At 37.7% G+C, this 18,221-nt stretch overlaps 1 protein-coding gene across 2 annotated transcripts; it reads right to left on the bottom strand.

Moving 5' to 3' along the window:
• Nucleotides 1-8,660: 8,660 nt before the first annotated feature.
• Nucleotides 8,661-14,383, bottom strand: LOC102237093 (glucagon family neuropeptides-like). Of its 2 annotated transcripts, XM_005799928.2 has the most exons (5): nt 14,074-14,383; nt 13,702-13,806; nt 12,695-12,829; nt 12,237-12,341; nt 8,661-11,645 (listed from the first exon to the last, which is right to left on the bottom strand). In XM_005799928.2, the coding sequence occupies exons 2-5, from the start codon at nt 13,803-13,805 to the stop codon at nt 11,462-11,464; spliced, it is 528 nt and encodes a 175-aa protein (XP_005799985.1). In that variant the 5' UTR covers nt 13,806; nt 14,074-14,383; the 3' UTR covers nt 8,661-11,461. The 2 variants fall into 2 exon arrangements, with proteins under 2 accessions (XP_005799985.1, XP_005799986.1); XM_005799929.2 differs by lacking the exon at nt 12,237-12,341.
• Nucleotides 14,384-18,221: the final 3,838 nt, after the last annotated feature.

Below are 18,221 nucleotides of genomic sequence, written 5' to 3'. Positions count from 1 at the left end.
CTGTCACAATTTAGCACTGGAATAGTGCAACACCTCTATTGCACATGTAGAGTGAAGAGGTAATAAAAATCAGTACCATTCAGTACTCTTGAGATGTGACTGAAATATGATTAGGGTGTATGTATTAATTCCCAAAATACCTGGTACAGCCTTGTTGGTTAATGCATGCTTACCGAATGAATACAGCCTGGTTTTAAGCTTTAACTCACACTGAATGTTTATTAGCAGAACATTCACAATGCATTGTTCCCTAGCAACTTATAAAAGTGACAACAAATGAAAACAGAGGACTCGCAGTTATTATGACGTTCTGCTATTTGGACACATTGGTGTTTCTCATGTAGAAAATAGGTAGGCCGCACCAAAAACTTTTGATACCGAATGCATAGTTTCAGCAGCAGTAATTAAGTATTATGTAGCTGCACTTATCTTAGCGTTGAAATAACTCCATGGAGATTTTAAATTTGAGATTTTAAACATATTTTTAGTCTGAGCCTGATTTAAAAATGTCTAAATATCAACGCTAAGTGTTTTCAAGTGGCTATATTGTTGTATAGTCTATTTGTCCAGGCACTGGCTATGCCTGATTAAGATGCTACTTTATTCAAAAAACCCAAGCAAATCCAGAGTCAGTTCTATGCTGTTCTCTTTTTTAAGTGTTAGATCATAGTATACTCAAATAATTTCTAAAAATTGACAGAGTCTTTGTTTACTGTTGATCAAAGTTTGTTTTTTAAATGAGTTATACAGTATATGTTTATTTTTATGGATTGAAGCATACCAAATACTGTGACTTAACTGTTACAGCCCAACAATGGGCATTTTGCTACAACTTCACAAGTATTGTGTTTAAACTGCTAAACTAACGTTGACAAAAGATTCCCAGGTAACCGACGAATATGTTTTGAGTTTATTCATACGTGAATCACTGCCTACTCTTATTTTAGCTAATCTAAAAGAGGTCTTAAGGAGTTTAATTAACCTGTGTCTCAGCTAGATTAACTTTATATTAAGAAAAATATGTGCTAAGTCTATATATATATATATATATATATATATATATATATATATATATATATATATATATATATATATATATATATATATATATATATATATATATCGTTGAACAAATAAAAGTCACATATCATTACTAGTCCCTCTGCTTTTTTGTAGTTAAGGGTGTGATAAGCACACAAGCTTGTAACCTAGGCAACTGTAGAAAGAGCATCTGATAGAGATGCCTCCTGGTCTGACAAATTGTTTTCACTCAAACATAGTAAACTACTGCATGGGCACCAGCCAAAAAACAGATTTTGTTAACAGTCTGCCTGTCTCATATTGAAATCATTGAAACAAGATGATTTGAACCAATATGATTAAAAGTTATATTTAGTCATGTTCTGGGTGACATCTGTGAGCTCACAATATCTTCCACCATGTAAGGACTGTGTAGGAATGTAACCTTATTTATGTTGGAAAAATGGTTGTATGTTCTGCTCTCCCCGGAGGATAGAAACAGCTAATCAATACAGATTGACTTAAAAGTCATTCAGGCATGGTGCTATTGCGTACTAATATGTTATTTGAGGCAAAGGACTGAAAAGTAAAATGTTTTATTGGTAATTTGCTTGCCAGGTGAGTCTTTAAGCTGAAGAGAAATGTCTTATTTGGACACTTCTGGGTAATTAAGTTTATTACACCAAACTAATGCTAGGGCACTGAAGGAACATGAAAACAGATTGCATAACTCTTATTGACTTGACTTGAACATTCAAAAACGTAGAGTGGTTGCACTTTTACTCAGCCGACTGTCTTTTATAAAATGAAGCTATTGATTCTGACTGTGTTCTGTGTTTCTGGCAAGCACCTTCTTCCACATAAAGATTTGTTTTGTAATTTGAAAACAACAACTTTGGAATTAGTGCTGGGTCCTTAGTGTATCACATAGGTGCTCATTTGATGCTTCATTAATACTGAATTTTGATGCACAAGGCTTTTTGCTTTCATAAAGTTCCTAGAGGGAAAAAGAGTGCAAGCAAGTGAATATCCTCAAAGACACGGTAGGATAATTAATACTCTAACTAATTCATGGTGCCCTAGCTTTGTCTTCATCAGGATCATTATCTGTTGCGGTATACCCTCCTGTTCTGTGTTACTGTAATAAACTGATTGAACAAGCAGAACTCCATAAATCAGCATAATTGTCATTCTCATGCAAAGTGCTACACTAAGCATGTTGACTATTAGTTGGAATGTCTACAGTAATGTTGTTTTATATCTAGGATGTACAAAGTGAAAATTTAAAGAAAGACTTGCAGAAGGTAGAAATGAGGCACAGACAAAGAAAATTTACCATGCTAGAAAATCATCCAAAGAGGACCTGGTGGTCCAAGATTATTAAAAGTCTTTGTTGGTCATCATCTTAAAAGACCAGAATGTTTTGTATTTCTTTACCACAACAGACAATAATCTTCACGTGTGGCCAGAATTATTCTGAGCTAAATTGGGATGGGCCAGAAATCCAGCAAACTGTTTTGAGAATCTTGCAGAGGGATGCCCAGAGTTTGAAGTTAAATGTTAGTAGATTAATGAAGCCTAACTCTATTAGTCTATAAAAAACTAAAGAAATGTAGTAACCTCTTCTGTGATTATAAGTCTGATAAACAGAATGTGAATGACAGATTTTAATTACAAAGACTATCACGGATTGCTGATTTAAGAGTATAGCTGTTTTCAGCCATGTCTCAATCAATAAACAAAGGCTCTATTATGAAAGGGGATGAGTTGGAGGGGAGTCGTTCAACAGTAGGGAACGGGGTGTAGGGGGGAGCTAGATGATATTTGACTGTTGTCCTCCCCAGGGGGTACAGGATGTCGCTCACAGGTGTGAATGAAGAGCCTGGTTGGTTGCTGCACCTCCCCACGTTTCCCTCTTATATTATGTCTTTCCCTCTCACAGAGCTTCATTTTTTTATAGAGCTGCCACACACAATTCCCAAAGAGTTGCTTGCTGACAGGCAGTTACTTTAATGTTGAATACGTGTGAAAGATGGGAAAGCCTGTACCGGCTATGTGCGTCAGCTTCTTAAAGTGAACACTTACCTTTGTGTTGTGCAAGTGAGGAGTAGGAGAAGGAGAGTTCTAGGACTTCCACTTTTTGAAAGCATCATAACAAAGAACATGGAAAAGAATGTTTTATATTTAAATCTATTTCTGATATAAATAAAAAGCATTAGGTAACTCAGTGCTAGATTTGGCTGTAAGCCAAGAAAATAACTTCTTCTCCAGTGAATTTTTTTTCCTGACAATACTGTTTTTCATTGTCCAAAGAGGCTGTCTGGTCTGCAACTCTGCCCGTGAACTAATACCGTTTAATCCCTCTGTCTTTGCCAGTATTCTGCCGACATATTAAACACTTTCCTACCATACAAGCACTGCCTGCCTTGATGACACAGATTGAACTTGCATTCATTAAAAGGAGAGAGAAGAGACATCAGCTCAGGCTATGTGTTAGGGTGCAAATTTTACTCTCATACTCGACAACTAGTCTCTCTTCCTCTCACTCTCTCTGTGTCATCATTACCTCTCATCCCCAATGTTGTGTGTGGACACATTCACATGAATGTGTTCAATAGAGGAGTTCACATTTATGAGAAGCTTGTGCTGTGTCTTGTTTTAATGAACATAAAGTGAACACACTTCACCCTGAAGTAATTTAATAGCAAAAGGGAGATTTACAGTTTTTAAGAAGGGAACTTGAATATATGATGCAAAAAGATCCATAGCATTTTCAGTCAAGGTGAGAGCTGAGTGATTGCTGGGTCCGTGTCTGTGTGCGTGCGTGCATGTGTGTGGGGGAAGGAATTTAGCCTTATACCCTTTATACTATACATTAAATTATTAATGTAATAATTAATAATTATTAATTAGACATGCATATGTCTATACTTTAAATTATTAATTTAATGTATAGACATATGCGTCTTACCTTGCTTTAAACTTATCTACACTATCTTAAGATTTTCCTTCATACAAAAGGCTCAACAAATTTCTTATCCATAGATAGGAGGTAAAGCAAACATGAACAGATGTTGCACCATCTAACTTGTCTCTCAGATCATCCTACAGTTTTAGCACCTAAAACAACAATACATACATTGTCTTGAAGATTTTGTTGGCTAATTTTCTTAAACACAGTCAAGAAGAGAAACAATGTGGTATTTAAATTTTTCTAAGACATAAATTATTGAATTTGGAACATTTTTTTGATTTTGGATGTAGTAATATAAAAAGTGTGAGGTACATTAGTGTTTTGGGTGTTAATAAAGAACAACTTCCCTTTCTTGTAGTTAGTTAGGAATACTATTTGTTTTTGACAATAATAACATCTTAAAGAGCAAAACAAATCTCATCTGCAATGACTTGATGGCAGCCATTGCAATCAGAAAATGGTCTAAATGGGCTGTATTTCATTAAAAATGTAAAATGTTGTTTTCTTAATACAAAAATGCTACACTTTGGGAATGAGAGCATCAATTCTAGTTGATACACCACTATAGGAAATGGCTCATGTGAGACATGACAACAAGAGAGAATAAAATTTGTGTTAGGCAATGCAATCCTTGATATGCTAATTTGTGAATAATGTTATGACCTATTTATAAGCTTCATTTCATGAAATATATTTTAAAAAGCAGGGACTGGTTCAAGCCAGTCATGTGAACTTAGCTTACGAAGTTTAGTTGCTGATATATTAAAACAAATTAAATAATTTTAGCTGACTGAAATGAATTTATAACTAGTTCTTTTTAAGAATGAACTGGGAAAACACTACTTATTCCATTTAGTAAATCTGTCCCAAGATTTAGATGCTACAACTGTGTTTATCTATAGGTAGAAGTAGTATTCTGTACTTATATCCTGGTGAGAAATATGGGGCAGGACTACAAAGAGCATAAATACATCCCTTCTGACAAATCTCAAGTTTATTTTTTGTTTTTTAATTTTATTTTTTTTTTTTACACCCAGCAGCTAATTATACATAATTCAGTGTTTGCACAACCTTGCTCTAAGCACTATGAGTAATGTTTGACTAAATGAGCAAGAAGCAAACATGACAAAAGTGATGAAACTGCAAAAGGTGACTGCTCATTTAACTCTTATTTAGTTCAAAATTCAACAATTGTTGTGGTTCACAACAAATACATACTGTAAAATGGTATCCAAAATGGACATTTTGTGATCCCATAGGGTGCACCACAAAACTTCTTAACACGCTGCATCCCAAGAAGTTAAAAAACCAGCAGGCTCTCCTGCTGTGGAGCACCTGCTGTTTCCCAACCACTTTCTTTCACAAGCATAATAAAAAAGCAGAAGGAAACCAAGCGTTATGTGCTTGTGGTTTTTAGGAATAGTCAGTTGAACACACTTCTAATAAAACTTGGTCTCTGTTAAATAATGCTGACTCTGCAGTTTAGCAGAGTTGAGGGTCCATAATAGGATGAAAAACGAAGAGAATGTCACTAAAACAAAATCAGGGGTCAAGTAACATTTGACAAGGATGGATCAGGTTTCAAAAACTATAATCAAAACATATAGCAGACTTTAACATTAAAACAAGAGTATCATATGTACTTTAGAACATGAAGTTATTGAATATGACTTTCTTAAAAGTATAGTTTTGAGTTGGAATCCATCCCTTATGAGCTCTTCCAAACTCTTAAATTGGCTTTACTTCACAGTCCTCTCAAAATTGTAGTTATTTCTACTTTTTGTTTTTCTCTCTGTCTTACTTTGGTTGTGTGGAATAACATAAACTAACATTCTGTGTTAGTTTCTGAGAACCTAACTTTTTGTTTACTATTATCTATAAACCATTATCATTATAAAACAATATAAATAGCATTTTAAAGTGTTAAATGTGTTAAGCAAAAGTTTTAAATTAATTGCATCAGTCTAAGTGTACTTGATCCACACAATGTATGAGCTCCATTTTCTTATTCAAAATACTTGAATAAACCGAATTTTGATGATATTTATCCATTACTAGTAATGAGTGTGTGTCAATTGAGACCAAAACCTGCCTGAGAAAAACTGAAAACCATTTCTCTCTGGGATGAAGTAAACCTGATTATTTTGCTGATGAATTCTCAGGATTTCAACCCAAAATAGTTCATTTGCATGATAGAAACCTTTGATTCCCGCAGCAAATAGAAAGAAAGACTTTTGAAATTTGGTAGCTAAGAGTATTCTATGTGGTTATTTTTTGCTTCCTGGCCAAGAAACATTGCAATAAATGACAGATAGTTGTGGTCATGCTTGGTTAGTCAGTCAGCAGAGGTAGTTTTACCCTCTGAGCTGGAAACATCTCCTGATCAGTGGTCCATGTCTTCAAACCTTCGCCCACAACTCCTTCTCTTCACTCACTTCTCCCTCTTTGTCTTCTGTTGCTCTCATAGGGCTTGTGTTTACAGCAGAGTACCTCCTGCTCAATGACAGATATGACAGAGCTCTCCATGAGTCTGTGTTTAGGAGAAAAGTAGCATCATTGCTACCATGCTCAGGAGTCCCATTAAAGCCATGGCCGGATTATAACCCCCACCCCCAAAAATATAATAAATAAAACAAACCTAGCCACTGAATAATTCATGAGTTGACACTCAGGAGGAGTGCAGTGGGTGGGAGGATGGTTGCATCATCACTTGTGTCTGGGCCTGTCTCATGAGTTCTTTATTCCAACCCTGAAAATGCGAGAGAGATTTGGGAGGAGGAGGGGAGTGTTTGTACAAAACCTCACAGCAAGAGAGGGAGAGAGTGAGTAAAGGGCAGAGAATGTAAAGTCTCAAACAATAGATCCATTTCAACCATGCATCCACACTTCTGGTTTTACATACTCTTCAAAAATACTGGAACAAAGAAGGATGGGTGTGGCTGCAATGCTGGAGGCGAATGTGGGAATCCTCCCAGGAATAGCCCCTCAACCATTTCCCCTCTGACACTTGGAACATGATTAAGATGTGTCTAGAGCCAGAAGAAAGATTATAAGGCGCAGTGCATCCCTTAAAGCTGGGTAAGGTGTGAGCTTGTCTTATTTTCATCTGCAAGAAGAAACTGCTCTCCTGAAAGACACAGAAAATGAGATCAATCAGAGCAAAGATAATGATAGGGAGATGAGAAGTGCAGCGATGCACGCCACAGAGCAGAAGCAAAGCAGCGCTAAGAGGAGGGAGGAGTCATTTTTTATTGATTCAGGCATTAATGTACATTATGTACAAATTGGTCGAGGGTGGCCCCTCATGTGCAGTCCTGTGCTGTGCCAACAAATTGAAGCAATTGCCTTGATATCCACTTGTGGGCGTATGGGAGCTTGCATTTCAAATCCGATGTGATTTTTTTTGTTTCCTTGTTTGTTTGGACATTTAACCCCACTCTTTTGATCCATACTCATATACTTTGTTTTATTAGTAAGAAAAAAAAAGCTGCAATAAATATCTGTGAATCTTCTCTTGTCAAGAGTCCCATCCCTGCTTTTATTTGTGACAGCTGAAAAGTCCACATGAGGGCGTAAATAAAGAATGGAGACAACTTATATTTCCCAAAGGTGGCTCAGACACTGACAGTTGACAATCTGTCAGCCTTTTCATACCAGTGGGGCAAACATCATGAATCAGCTTGTTCAAGAGGGGAGAAAACAAAGATATATGTCCAAGAGCATGAATGTTTTGTGCTCCTCTATGCTGAAGATACTTGTGTTTATTCCAATAATTGGATCTTATTAAAATCTTCTGTTCTCGAGTCACATATGTGAGGTTTTATGCAGAACTCCATTCCAATGCAGACTCTGACCAAGGTCTGCACACAGACAAAAGCAAACACACTTGACACACACGCACACACACAACTGTGTCCCTTTGTGGACCGTTGCCATGCAACATTTCTCTGATTGGGTTAGTTGAGCTCTAGTGAATGTGCAGTCACACACACCCCTACACTCACAACACACGCTCCTCCCGGTTAATGAGGATCAGATCACACACAAACTCGACGCCACACCCATCCTCCTCTCCCGCGGGACACAGCTGCTCCTCCAAGGCCGAGGATGGAGAGGGGAGAGAGACATGGCTCTTACAACAGGAGGGAAGTGGTCTCCTCTCTGTGAGCTCTGCTGCTCAGTCCAGGGTCGAAGCTTTCCTTGGCTGTGATGATCGATGGTTCATTGTTGGTTAAATTAAGTTTTACTACCAATAAATATCAACCCCTTTTTTTCTTAGAATACATACACTTTACCATTTAATTGGTGATAAACAACATCATTTGGATTCTGCTTCATGTGTGCTTCAAGTTTGTTTCATGATTATTTTTTTTTCATTTCTAATGATTTTGCTATGAAAAGAGTGCATTCACATCAAGTGGACTTGAAATCGACACACTCCACTAGAGCTTTTTTACTATACTTGCTGGAGAATTTCTAAGCCTATTTTCTTTTGTGAGTTTATATTTGTGTTTACAATGGAAGATGATCTGTCTTCAGAGGTACACATTGATCGTATAATCCCAAGATATATTAAGTCCAGAGTCATTTTGTGTGTGACTAAACTGTTTGTGTTGGATCCTCTCGGAAGGGTGAAGTATCAAAGATTAGACATCGATTGGAAGGGTTTTGTTGTTTACAAAAATTTATTCATACAAATCTTACAACACTTTCATGACATTGAGAAACGTAAGAACCCCATATAAGGACTTGTGTGTGTTTAACGATGCCACTTTGCACTGAGGTTAAGTTCTAAAACACAATGTTCTCAAATAGATAAGAGTTTACACATTGAAGTAAGGCGTTGGGCGCTGTCAGAACTATCAACAACAGGCATTTTCTATTATCTTAACAACATCTCTGCTATTATGCTCTTAGACCCTTTTTTTTATTTATTCGAAATAGTGTTGCACAGAGTTGTAAAGAATATATATAGGGGCTATTCTTTGACCATATAAGTTACTGACCAATATCAGAATAATCGACAACACCTCATAATCAATAATAACAAACACTGGTCATTGTTCACAAACTCTCACAGACACTAAACAACTCAAACTCATGCACACACACACACACACGCACACGCATGTTGCCTGCTCCACCAACATATACATTCTATTCTTGTCTACAATATTTTTTTTTTTACTCAAAAAAACTCATTGGCCATGCTGTGAAAACAAAAGCCTAATTCTACTACTGTTAGGGCAGACTAAGCTGAGCAATTAAACAGAGTAAAAGGAAGTTTCAATGTAAGCTAATGGACTGCAGCATCGTAGGGCCACTGAAATTGCCATCTGTCACTCGTGGCGAATTTTTCTTAGGTTTCTTTTTTTTTTATTCTTTTCATTTTTTTTAGGTTTCTCACATCAAAGCAAGGCACAAAAGCCAAAAGCTGTTTCCACCTCCACGTCTGTGTTCAGTCACTCATAATACACATATATGTGTGTTTGCCACACACACACACACACGCGCGCCCACACGCACGCACACCCCATGCACACGCATACCCACAAAGCTTGTGGTTTAAAGCCAAATTAGAAGACGAGTGTGTTATTTTCTATGGGGAGAACACAGTCCGCTGATTCGATTGCAAGAGTACGCACAAAGCTGCAATTGCATACTAGGGAATAAATACTTGGAATGTTCCCTTATAAAAAGTCATAGGGGGTTTCCTGTCTGCTGGAAGGGGTGAACTTCATTCAGCTGTGTTCTGGCGTTAGAGGGAAAACCTATCATCCCGCAGGAAAACCTTTGTGAGGGGAATTCAACATCTGATATTCTGCTTTATCAGACTCATTGACCCTAATCTCACTGAGGCAGAAGAAGCCCTCACCTCTTCTCTGTTTTTAACAAATCCTGCCTTCCCTGACTCTTGAGTTGCTGCGGCTGGTTTCTTGTGCAACCTCTCCTTCCCTTTCTTCTTCTACACTCTCTCATCTCCATATCTCAACCTAACACTTGTTCTCGTTCTTTTTTCCTCACTGCACAGCAGACATCCGACACAGATCAGCTTCTCACTAACAGTTGAACACAGCACTAAATCAGCAAAGGCCATTTAGACTGAAACTAAATTTTAAAAAACTGCTACAATAAGACAAAAAGTAATCAGCGTTCTATTATATCCACCATGACAGTGGCAGGGGAGGTAAAGATTCAACAAGTCAGTGCAGTTCCAGTATCTACCACCTCCAGCCCTCATTGTTCACATTTTTTTGTCACAATATAACAGAGGGGAGGGCTTCGGAAATGAGCTTGGCGCAGCCCACTTTACAAAAATAGCAATAAAAGCACATAGGCATGCAGTCTCTATGCAAGAATTAGCAAGGTGTCAGTTTCCACATGCACCAAATAAAAATTAAATATCCTCTTTCAGCATCCAGGATTCTGATGATTCCTTTGTGCTTTGTTTCCTGCTTTTCTTTTTTTCTCTCTCTCTCTGTTACCTGCATACAATGAACAGATTAAGCACAATTTTCCAGATATTTCTGTTGGTTTACAACACTGAGAGGATCAAACATTCTTTGCACAGTCCTGTAGAGCGTGATTTATCTCCTACTGTGAAATGACTTTGAGGCAAGTAACCAGGCAGTGCTTTCTGCTACCAGATCTCCTGTAAAGGCAATAATCCCCCTGCAAAAGCCCATGTGTGACTGAGTATCCATACTTTCTACACAAACAGGGTATATTTTACCAGTAGAATGGATGGATGTGTAAATCATCCATATATCCATCAGATGAGAAGCTGTCCAACAGAAACCATCTCATTTTAACGCCCTGGGGGTTAGCAAAACTCTCCAAACCCATAGAGCTCCCATTTAAGGGAGAATGGAAAAAAGAGGGTAGCATCTATCATTTATGATAAGCCCACATGTGCCTCACGTAGCATGCTCACTGCGTCTTTGGGCCTGCTTTTGGAAAACAAAAACAAAAACGAAAGAAAAACAACAACACTAAAAAAATAGACTACAAAAATAAGTAGTAACATTCAATACTTTGATTGTCTTTTGAAAATCTATTTATTTTCTGCATATGTGGATGACCTTAGGAGATTTCAAGCGCATAAACGTTGAAGGTGCACATCTATCTTTTTTTTTCTGATTTCATCATCATCTTTTTTTGTCATTTTTTTTTCTGTTGTTTTCAACATCTCAACATGAAAAATAAAAATATTGGTCCACAAAGTAGCTATAACTGTGCGGTATCAAGTGCTTTTGTACAAAAAGGGAAAAGAAAAAAACGATATTATTAATAAAATATTCATTTTAATGGCTTTACTTCATACATAAATACATGTTGAAAGAACACAGGCGCAATCCACTGGTTGGTCAGATATATCTGAATGACTTTGAGTTAACGACTGGATGTATATACACAGGAGGGCAGTTTTGGGCGCTTTTTCTTTCTTTTTTCTTTCTTTTAACGGAGCTACAAATAGGCGAGCCGGCGTCCTTTGTTCCTAACTCTCTGTCTGTACCTTCTACCCAGAACCGCTGCCAGGTATTTCTGCACGGCCATCTGCTTTCTATAGCGGCTGTAGCTGTCGGTGAAGATCCCATCTGAGTGTCTTTTGGACAGGGGCTCTGACTCTTCCTCCATGCTGTTGTCGTCACTGAAAAATAATCGGGGGAAAAAGATACAAAACGGAAGAAATCACGATAAGATTCGTTAATCAAGCAAGTTCAGCATAAATTTGTGTTTCTAAATTGTTTTTTTATTACTACTATATACAAAAATTGATTATCATTACGCTTTGATCAACAGTTGGGCCTTTATTCTTTTGTTTTTCGTTTTTTTTTTTTTTTTTCTTTTAAATATGTGGAAAATATGGTAATACCGAATTGCGCATTTGATTTAAAGAAGCGTATCAATTATTCAGTTGAAGCCCAATGGATATTCTGACGCATGATTTTTTTCATTAGCGCATAGACTTAGAACAGTTAATTCAGAAATTAATGGTGCAATCACACCTCAGTTGCAGGGAATTTTAGAATAAGACTCCTGTGTTTATTGCTTTCGTTTCTGCAAAACAGAAATACTATATGCATAATGAAGACCTCTAGAGGGTTTTATGGACAGGCAACACAAAAAATAATAATAAACAAATAAATAAAATCACGCACATATAATGGGTGATGCAAGCAGCCTGAAGTTGTGCAGCGCAGAAACATAAAAAAAAAACGCTGAAGAGAAATGCCCTTACCCTGCACGAACAGTCATCAGAGAATGCAGATAATGTCTCGCTGTTAACTGACCCAGGATCTCCCTCAAGGCTCTACCTAATTCTTCCTCAGCATGCCTTTCTGGTCTGAGATGATAAAACGCCAAAAAACACATAGATCATCAGAGACTTAAAGGAAAAAATAATAATAACAGAAACAATGATAAATGAAATTAAAAAGAGGCGCAGACAAAAATGATTCAAGACAGCCTAAAATGTCCCCACCCATCGGCATGAGGTTCAAAAATAATAATAATACCAATTTAAAAAATAAATAAACAGTATTTAAAAAAAAAAGCCTTAACATGCTCTCCCTCCGTGATCTTCATGTTCAGCAGAATGGAAACAACAACTTGAGGCTACTCGGTATGGAAGTAAGACAGGACAAATTACACGGGGTTCTCTGTCCCAGCTGCAGTACGCATTCAAGTGGGATTTACCTTTTTTCTGATGGGTAGTACAGGCTGTACGCATCGTCGTTTAGAGATGGGGGGCTTCGTATAGCAAGCTGGTCGCTGTCAAAGCCCATGTCGGACAGAGAGTTGCCATCCTCATCAAACGCGTCGTTTTCAAGTCTGTAATGTGCAAGGCAGTCGTCAGAAATCCGATGCAGTAAAAAAATAAAACAAAATAAAACTAAGATGCGTGCCTCAAACCAGCAGGCACGCCATATGTGTTTCTGATGAAGTAAGAGAAGTATTAAAATGTTACTTTTTTTAAAATAATTACTTAAAATGACAAACATTTCAATTAACCCTTTTTCCTTCTGGTAGAAAATCTGTTTTATATTCCAACTTGCTACTGCTGATGATTTCAGCGCAGACTTCAGACACATTAATTATTAAAAAATCGAAACAATAGGTGTTGAAAAAGATCGCCTATAGGCTATAAGAGTGTGGGCGGTGGAGCCTCAGAAGAGAATGGGGGGAATAAATCAATTAAAAGACTGCTTAAAAATAGCTGCAACATTTCTGAATCGAAGAGAACCACGCCCAAATTTAATTCTGGATATGCTTTTAGCAGGAAAAAAGAAAAGAAATAAATCTTAAATGGGAAGAGCTCTCCGATTCGTTTTGCCTCGCCTCTCCTTGGTGACGCCAGTCCATCGTCATCCCAAGGGCTATCCAGCGCACCGACTGCTCTCTCATTTTTAATAAGAGGGAGTTCTGTGAGCCGTCCCACCGGACTGATACATGTACGCAATTTCCATAGGCATTTTCCACTGAACACCTGCGTTTGTGTGCTTTGGGGAAATTATTGCACACCCATGTTTTTTTTTTCCAGCTCAGCGCTCTAAAATTGCGCATATATTTGCGCACTTGTCTGAAATAAAGACATAGGATAACAGTACGATTGGGACACTGAAAAATATGCTGTTAAACACAATTTTGAAATGAGTAATTTAAAGAAGTATAGCTTCAGTAAGGAAGGATTAGGACAAACCTACCTGATCTTAGGGTAACTTAGTCCTATAGGTGTACAGAAGACGCTGTAGTGCATTAAGATTCCGTAGATGAGCAAGATTAAAGTGGCTTTACTCGAACTGGCCATGCTGTTGATGAAATACAGACAGGAAACAGGTTACTTTCTCTGCTGAGAAATGAACACTCTTTGTTTAATCACAGTAACAGACGCTGGCTGCTATTGGTTTTAATATTTATTTTAACTAAAGAAAAAAGCGAGCCATACATGCTGCCTTAATAAAACGATTTAGGTTTTGTTTGGGTATTTTTTTTTCTTTGTGGTGAAAGTTTGAGATTCAGATTTTCCTCACAAAAAGAATTTGAATTAGACAGTGGGGGAAAAAAGGCGCACATACCTAGAGCAGGAAAGCAGGTGTAGCGCTGTGCTGTGTACGCTGTGATCCGGGCGCGGCTTTGTTGTTTGTGCGTGTGTGAGAGTTTGAGACACGGTGTTTCTTCCTCACAGCACTTCTTTCCTGGCTCAAGCGCCTCCGTTGGGTCTCCTTGTGTTGATCTCCCCCACTCTTTAGTGCAGCCCGTCTCACTTTTATAGACACAGTGAAATTGAAAGGGACGCAGCCTGGTCGCAAACAAAAAAACACTCTGCGCTAGGTGTTCTTCTACATAGCGCTGCTCCAAACTTTTGTCCTGCGCTGCTGATTGCCGTGGATTTTTATCCGCGCATCGTAAGCCTTGGCCCCCACCTCCCTCCTCCCCCTCTTCCTCCTCCTTTCACCAAGTCACATTAAGGATGCTATGGACGTCATCAAGTCTTCCTCCCGGAATATAATGGTACAGTTCCTTCCTCATCGATGCATCCATCAGACTCCCGCCCTCCCTCCATCCACAGATTGAAGTTTACTTTAAAACTTTCAGCTTTTTGCTAACGTAGGGGAAGGTATGCGTAAAAAAAACAGAGTTTCAGATGTTATGACCACTTTTTCAAGGTCTTTTTGATTCACGTCACAAATTAATGTTTAGTTACCACCACCGAAAGGGGATTTTTTTTTTTTTTTTTTTTTTTTGCTGGTACATCTGGTGGTTTCATGTAACCATGTGGCTTTGATAGACGTGGCCTCTGGGGACCGCCGGAGCTGTCCGGTGCTGAAATGAATCGGCTCAGATTGCGACGCTTCCAGACTTCAGAGTCGCATTTTCTAATCGTTTCCAGTAATTGCTCGTTCGGTAACGAGTGTGGTGGCTTTAATGGCCACACAGCTGAAGTACAAGGTCTCTTGGATTTCTAAAATACATAAGGGACCTGAATTTAAACAGGGGCTGGTGACGCAGGATAGCGTTTTCCGATATAAACCTACAGCCTATGTAGGTTTTGTGATGATTCTATTTCTGTATGTCACGTTTTATTAAAACAGCATGCCACTGTGTGGTTAAAATGCACTGTTTACATTCAGAAAACGAAAAACGTTGAGAAAGGTCTGGAGCTGTTGTTGCAAATGATTCATGTGTATCTTTAGAAATATTTCTGAGATCACTAACTGTGTAACAATTAGAATGTGCACAAAAAGCTCCTTTATGGAGTAAATATGCAGCTGAATTTACAGATTCCATGAAACTGCAAAAGTGATCAATAGAGACATCTTCTGCTGTACGATTAGCCTAATGTATCATTTATGATACAAAGAAGTATCTTGCTGGGTTTTGCTAAACGTTTCCAATAAATCATTACATCATGAATGTACAACACTTTATCACCTCCTTTAAAATCCAAATTGCATCATAGTTTATGTCAAGTTTAAAGGATCCGGCTTACTACCACATGCTTACATCATGTTTACTTCCCATTCAGAAAACTGGGGGGAGATTTCCTGAATCCACGGCTTCTTCAGGCCATAAACATATAACTTCACTGCAGGCCTAAAATCCCTCTGCATCATAGATGCTCAATTCATCATATATAACCTTTACTGCACTATTTTTCTGTTTTTCCCCCTCAGTATAGGTGGTTGTGCCTTGTTGAAAGGTGGCACATTGATAATAGGGTAGCTATTTTGCTCAAAAAAGCATTCACATTCTTACTAAGCAGATTTACATAGAACCTTTTTTTTAAATATTGAGGACAACACATCTTTCCTTTGCACGATTTTTCTGATGTAACACTTTTTAAAAGTGAGGAGGGGGGAAAAAACACATTTTCAAACATGACTTGTGTTACAGTCCACATGCATTTGGGGCCCCCTGTTGGCTTTGGAGCTCCAAGCAATTGCTTAGTTCACTTATCCTGCAGATTTGCACCCTTTGCTAGCTACTTTTTAACAGCTTTCAATTATTTAAAAATAAATAGGGCAATGTAATATGTACGTCACGCAACTAATACTGAAAAACTTTCAAGGTAAAAGTAAAAAAGTGTGACAGAATGACAAATTCATTATAACAAAAGTATTTTCCCTTTACTACACATAAGCTGAGTACATCTGGTAAATGATTTTGGATATATCCTAAACCAGAATAGCATGCCTCCTGTTTTCACCTCCGTTTTTGGAGATTTCTCAGGCACATACTCGGAACGAAGCAAACCCATCACATCCCCTCTGGCCTGCCAACACCTTGGGATCACCAAATATGAGCTGGAGAGTGTTATTGGGAAAAGATCTGTCTGGTTGTTCCTTCAGGACCTGTGAGCCCTATGACCCAATACTGGATAAATGAAAGATAATGTCTTAATAGATCTTGAACCTTAAAAATGTATTTGAGGTCATGTTGATTAATTTATCTTGAAGAAATCTCTATGCAGTCCATTTCTATATCCAGAAATGGCCCCCTATCTTGTATTCTTCTTTTAAATAGCTTTTATATGATAACAGCAAGATTAAGTTGTTGATTTCTCCTGGTTTATGGTTTGGGTGTGGATCCTCCAATATATTTAAATGTCCCCCAATCTTTAAGTCTTTCTAGTAACATCCATGCCTTCCATTAAATGGCCCACTTCATTATGAGAGTTAAACCTTCCTGTTTATTGGCTTATGTAAAGGAAAGAGTTTTAGAATGCCGAGTTTAAAGGATGAATTCCTCCATTAAAACGTGACTAATCAGATAGACGCGTTTGGTTCTTTGGGGGTTCGTCCTGGTCACCGATGGGGAGCTTTAGCTGATCTTTTGATTTGATTGAATCACACCTAAAGCTCACCAATAACCTGCAGAATTTGCCAGAGAGGCGCACGTCAGCGTTTTGTTTAGGCTGACGCATTATGACGAAGAGACCCAGTCACCGCCAGGAGGGGCCTGATCCACAACTTTTTTTTTTTTTTTTCTTAGGACGTGATGCTGTGAAACGCCCAACTTAAAGCCCATACCGCTGAACTGGAGCTGACTACTAATATTAGGCCTGCTCGGTGCAGCAGGTGGAGATGCGGATCAGTACCTTGAGCAAACGGCGCCATCATGAGGAAAAGAAGTGAAATATGATTTAAAAAACTGATGAGATTCGGGGTTTTTTTGCGTGCACGTCTTTGAATGTGAAAGATGCCAGAAGGTGTGAAAGAAAGTGAACAATTTATTCAAATCCAACTTTAAATCAAACCAAAACGATTTGCGGAATAAATAAATAAATGCTCAAAAGAGCTAATTTTACATCTCAAGGAATGTCTGGTTAAGCTCAACAAATGTAGCTCAAATCACTTAGAGTTTTAAAGTGCCTTACACAATTTTAAGATTTTTTTGGGTTACAGAAATAAACCTAAAAGTATTTTGAGGGGATTTTATGTGACTTATCATCACACAGTAGTGCATAACGGCCAAAAATAAATAAATAAATAAAGGTTTTAATGGCCTTTTTCCTTTTGCTTAGGTTACAAGTAATATAATATCTTTACTTAGGGTTTAGATGTGAAAATTGTATCCAAAGCACTGAACATCAACCTTGTTCAGTACATCAACTGAAAATGAAAAGATAGCACAGCTTAGCAAGACATAACTACCCACCATGATAAGATAACTTGTTGACAAGGAAACTAATAGTCATGCACTCCACAAATCTGGCATTTATAGAAGACAAGAGTAAAATCCATTGTTGACAAAGTCATAGTGGACTGAAAGCACAATAAAAAACTGCCTTTGAAATCATTTGGTGATTTGCTGTTGTGAACAGACTGATGAACAGGAACAGGATAGAGGGAGTGCCTTAAGTACATTTATGACAGTTTATTTTCATTAAAATTAATGAATTAAAGTTAGAAGATTATCAATAAGGATTAATTAATTTATTAGATAAACTAGCTTAAAACAATAATAACAAAAATCCCTTCACTTAAAATTAATTTAATATTAACCTTTTCCTGTGTGTGTGTGACGTTGTAATATCTCTAGCAAGACACAGTTTGCATGCTGTCCACTTAGTGTCAGTAGAGGTCAGCAAATCCTTCCTCAAAACCTTTAAAAAAATTCAGCAGAAAGTGTTTAATCTGCAAACCCTCTGAGTAATGTCTTAAGTTTCAATGTCAAGATTACATTTTTTCCTCAAAATATTTTCCCTCCACCACACTTTCTG

Source organism: Xiphophorus maculatus, chromosome 6, assembly GCF_002775205.1.
Source record: "Xiphophorus maculatus strain JP 163 A chromosome 6, X_maculatus-5.0-male, whole genome shotgun sequence".
NCBI classification, from domain to species: domain Eukaryota; kingdom Metazoa; phylum Chordata; class Actinopteri; order Cyprinodontiformes; family Poeciliidae; genus Xiphophorus; species Xiphophorus maculatus.
This window is presented reverse-complemented; position numbering and strand designations above follow the sequence as displayed.

Excerpts from the sequence above, each read along its gene's own strand:
- LOC102237093 (XM_005799928.2), bottom strand. The coding sequence starts at position 13,805 with ATGGCCAGTTCGAGTAAAGCCACTTTAATCTTGCTCATCTACGGAATC. Across the intron at positions 12,342-12,694 it reads TACTACCCATCAGAAAAAAG|ACCAGAAAGGCATGCTGAGG; the intron begins GTAAATCCCACT and ends TTATCATCTCAG. Across the intron at positions 11,646-12,236 it reads CTGATGACTGTTCGTGCAGG|TGACGACAACAGCATGGAGG; the intron begins GTAAGGGCATTT and ends ATTATTTTTCAG.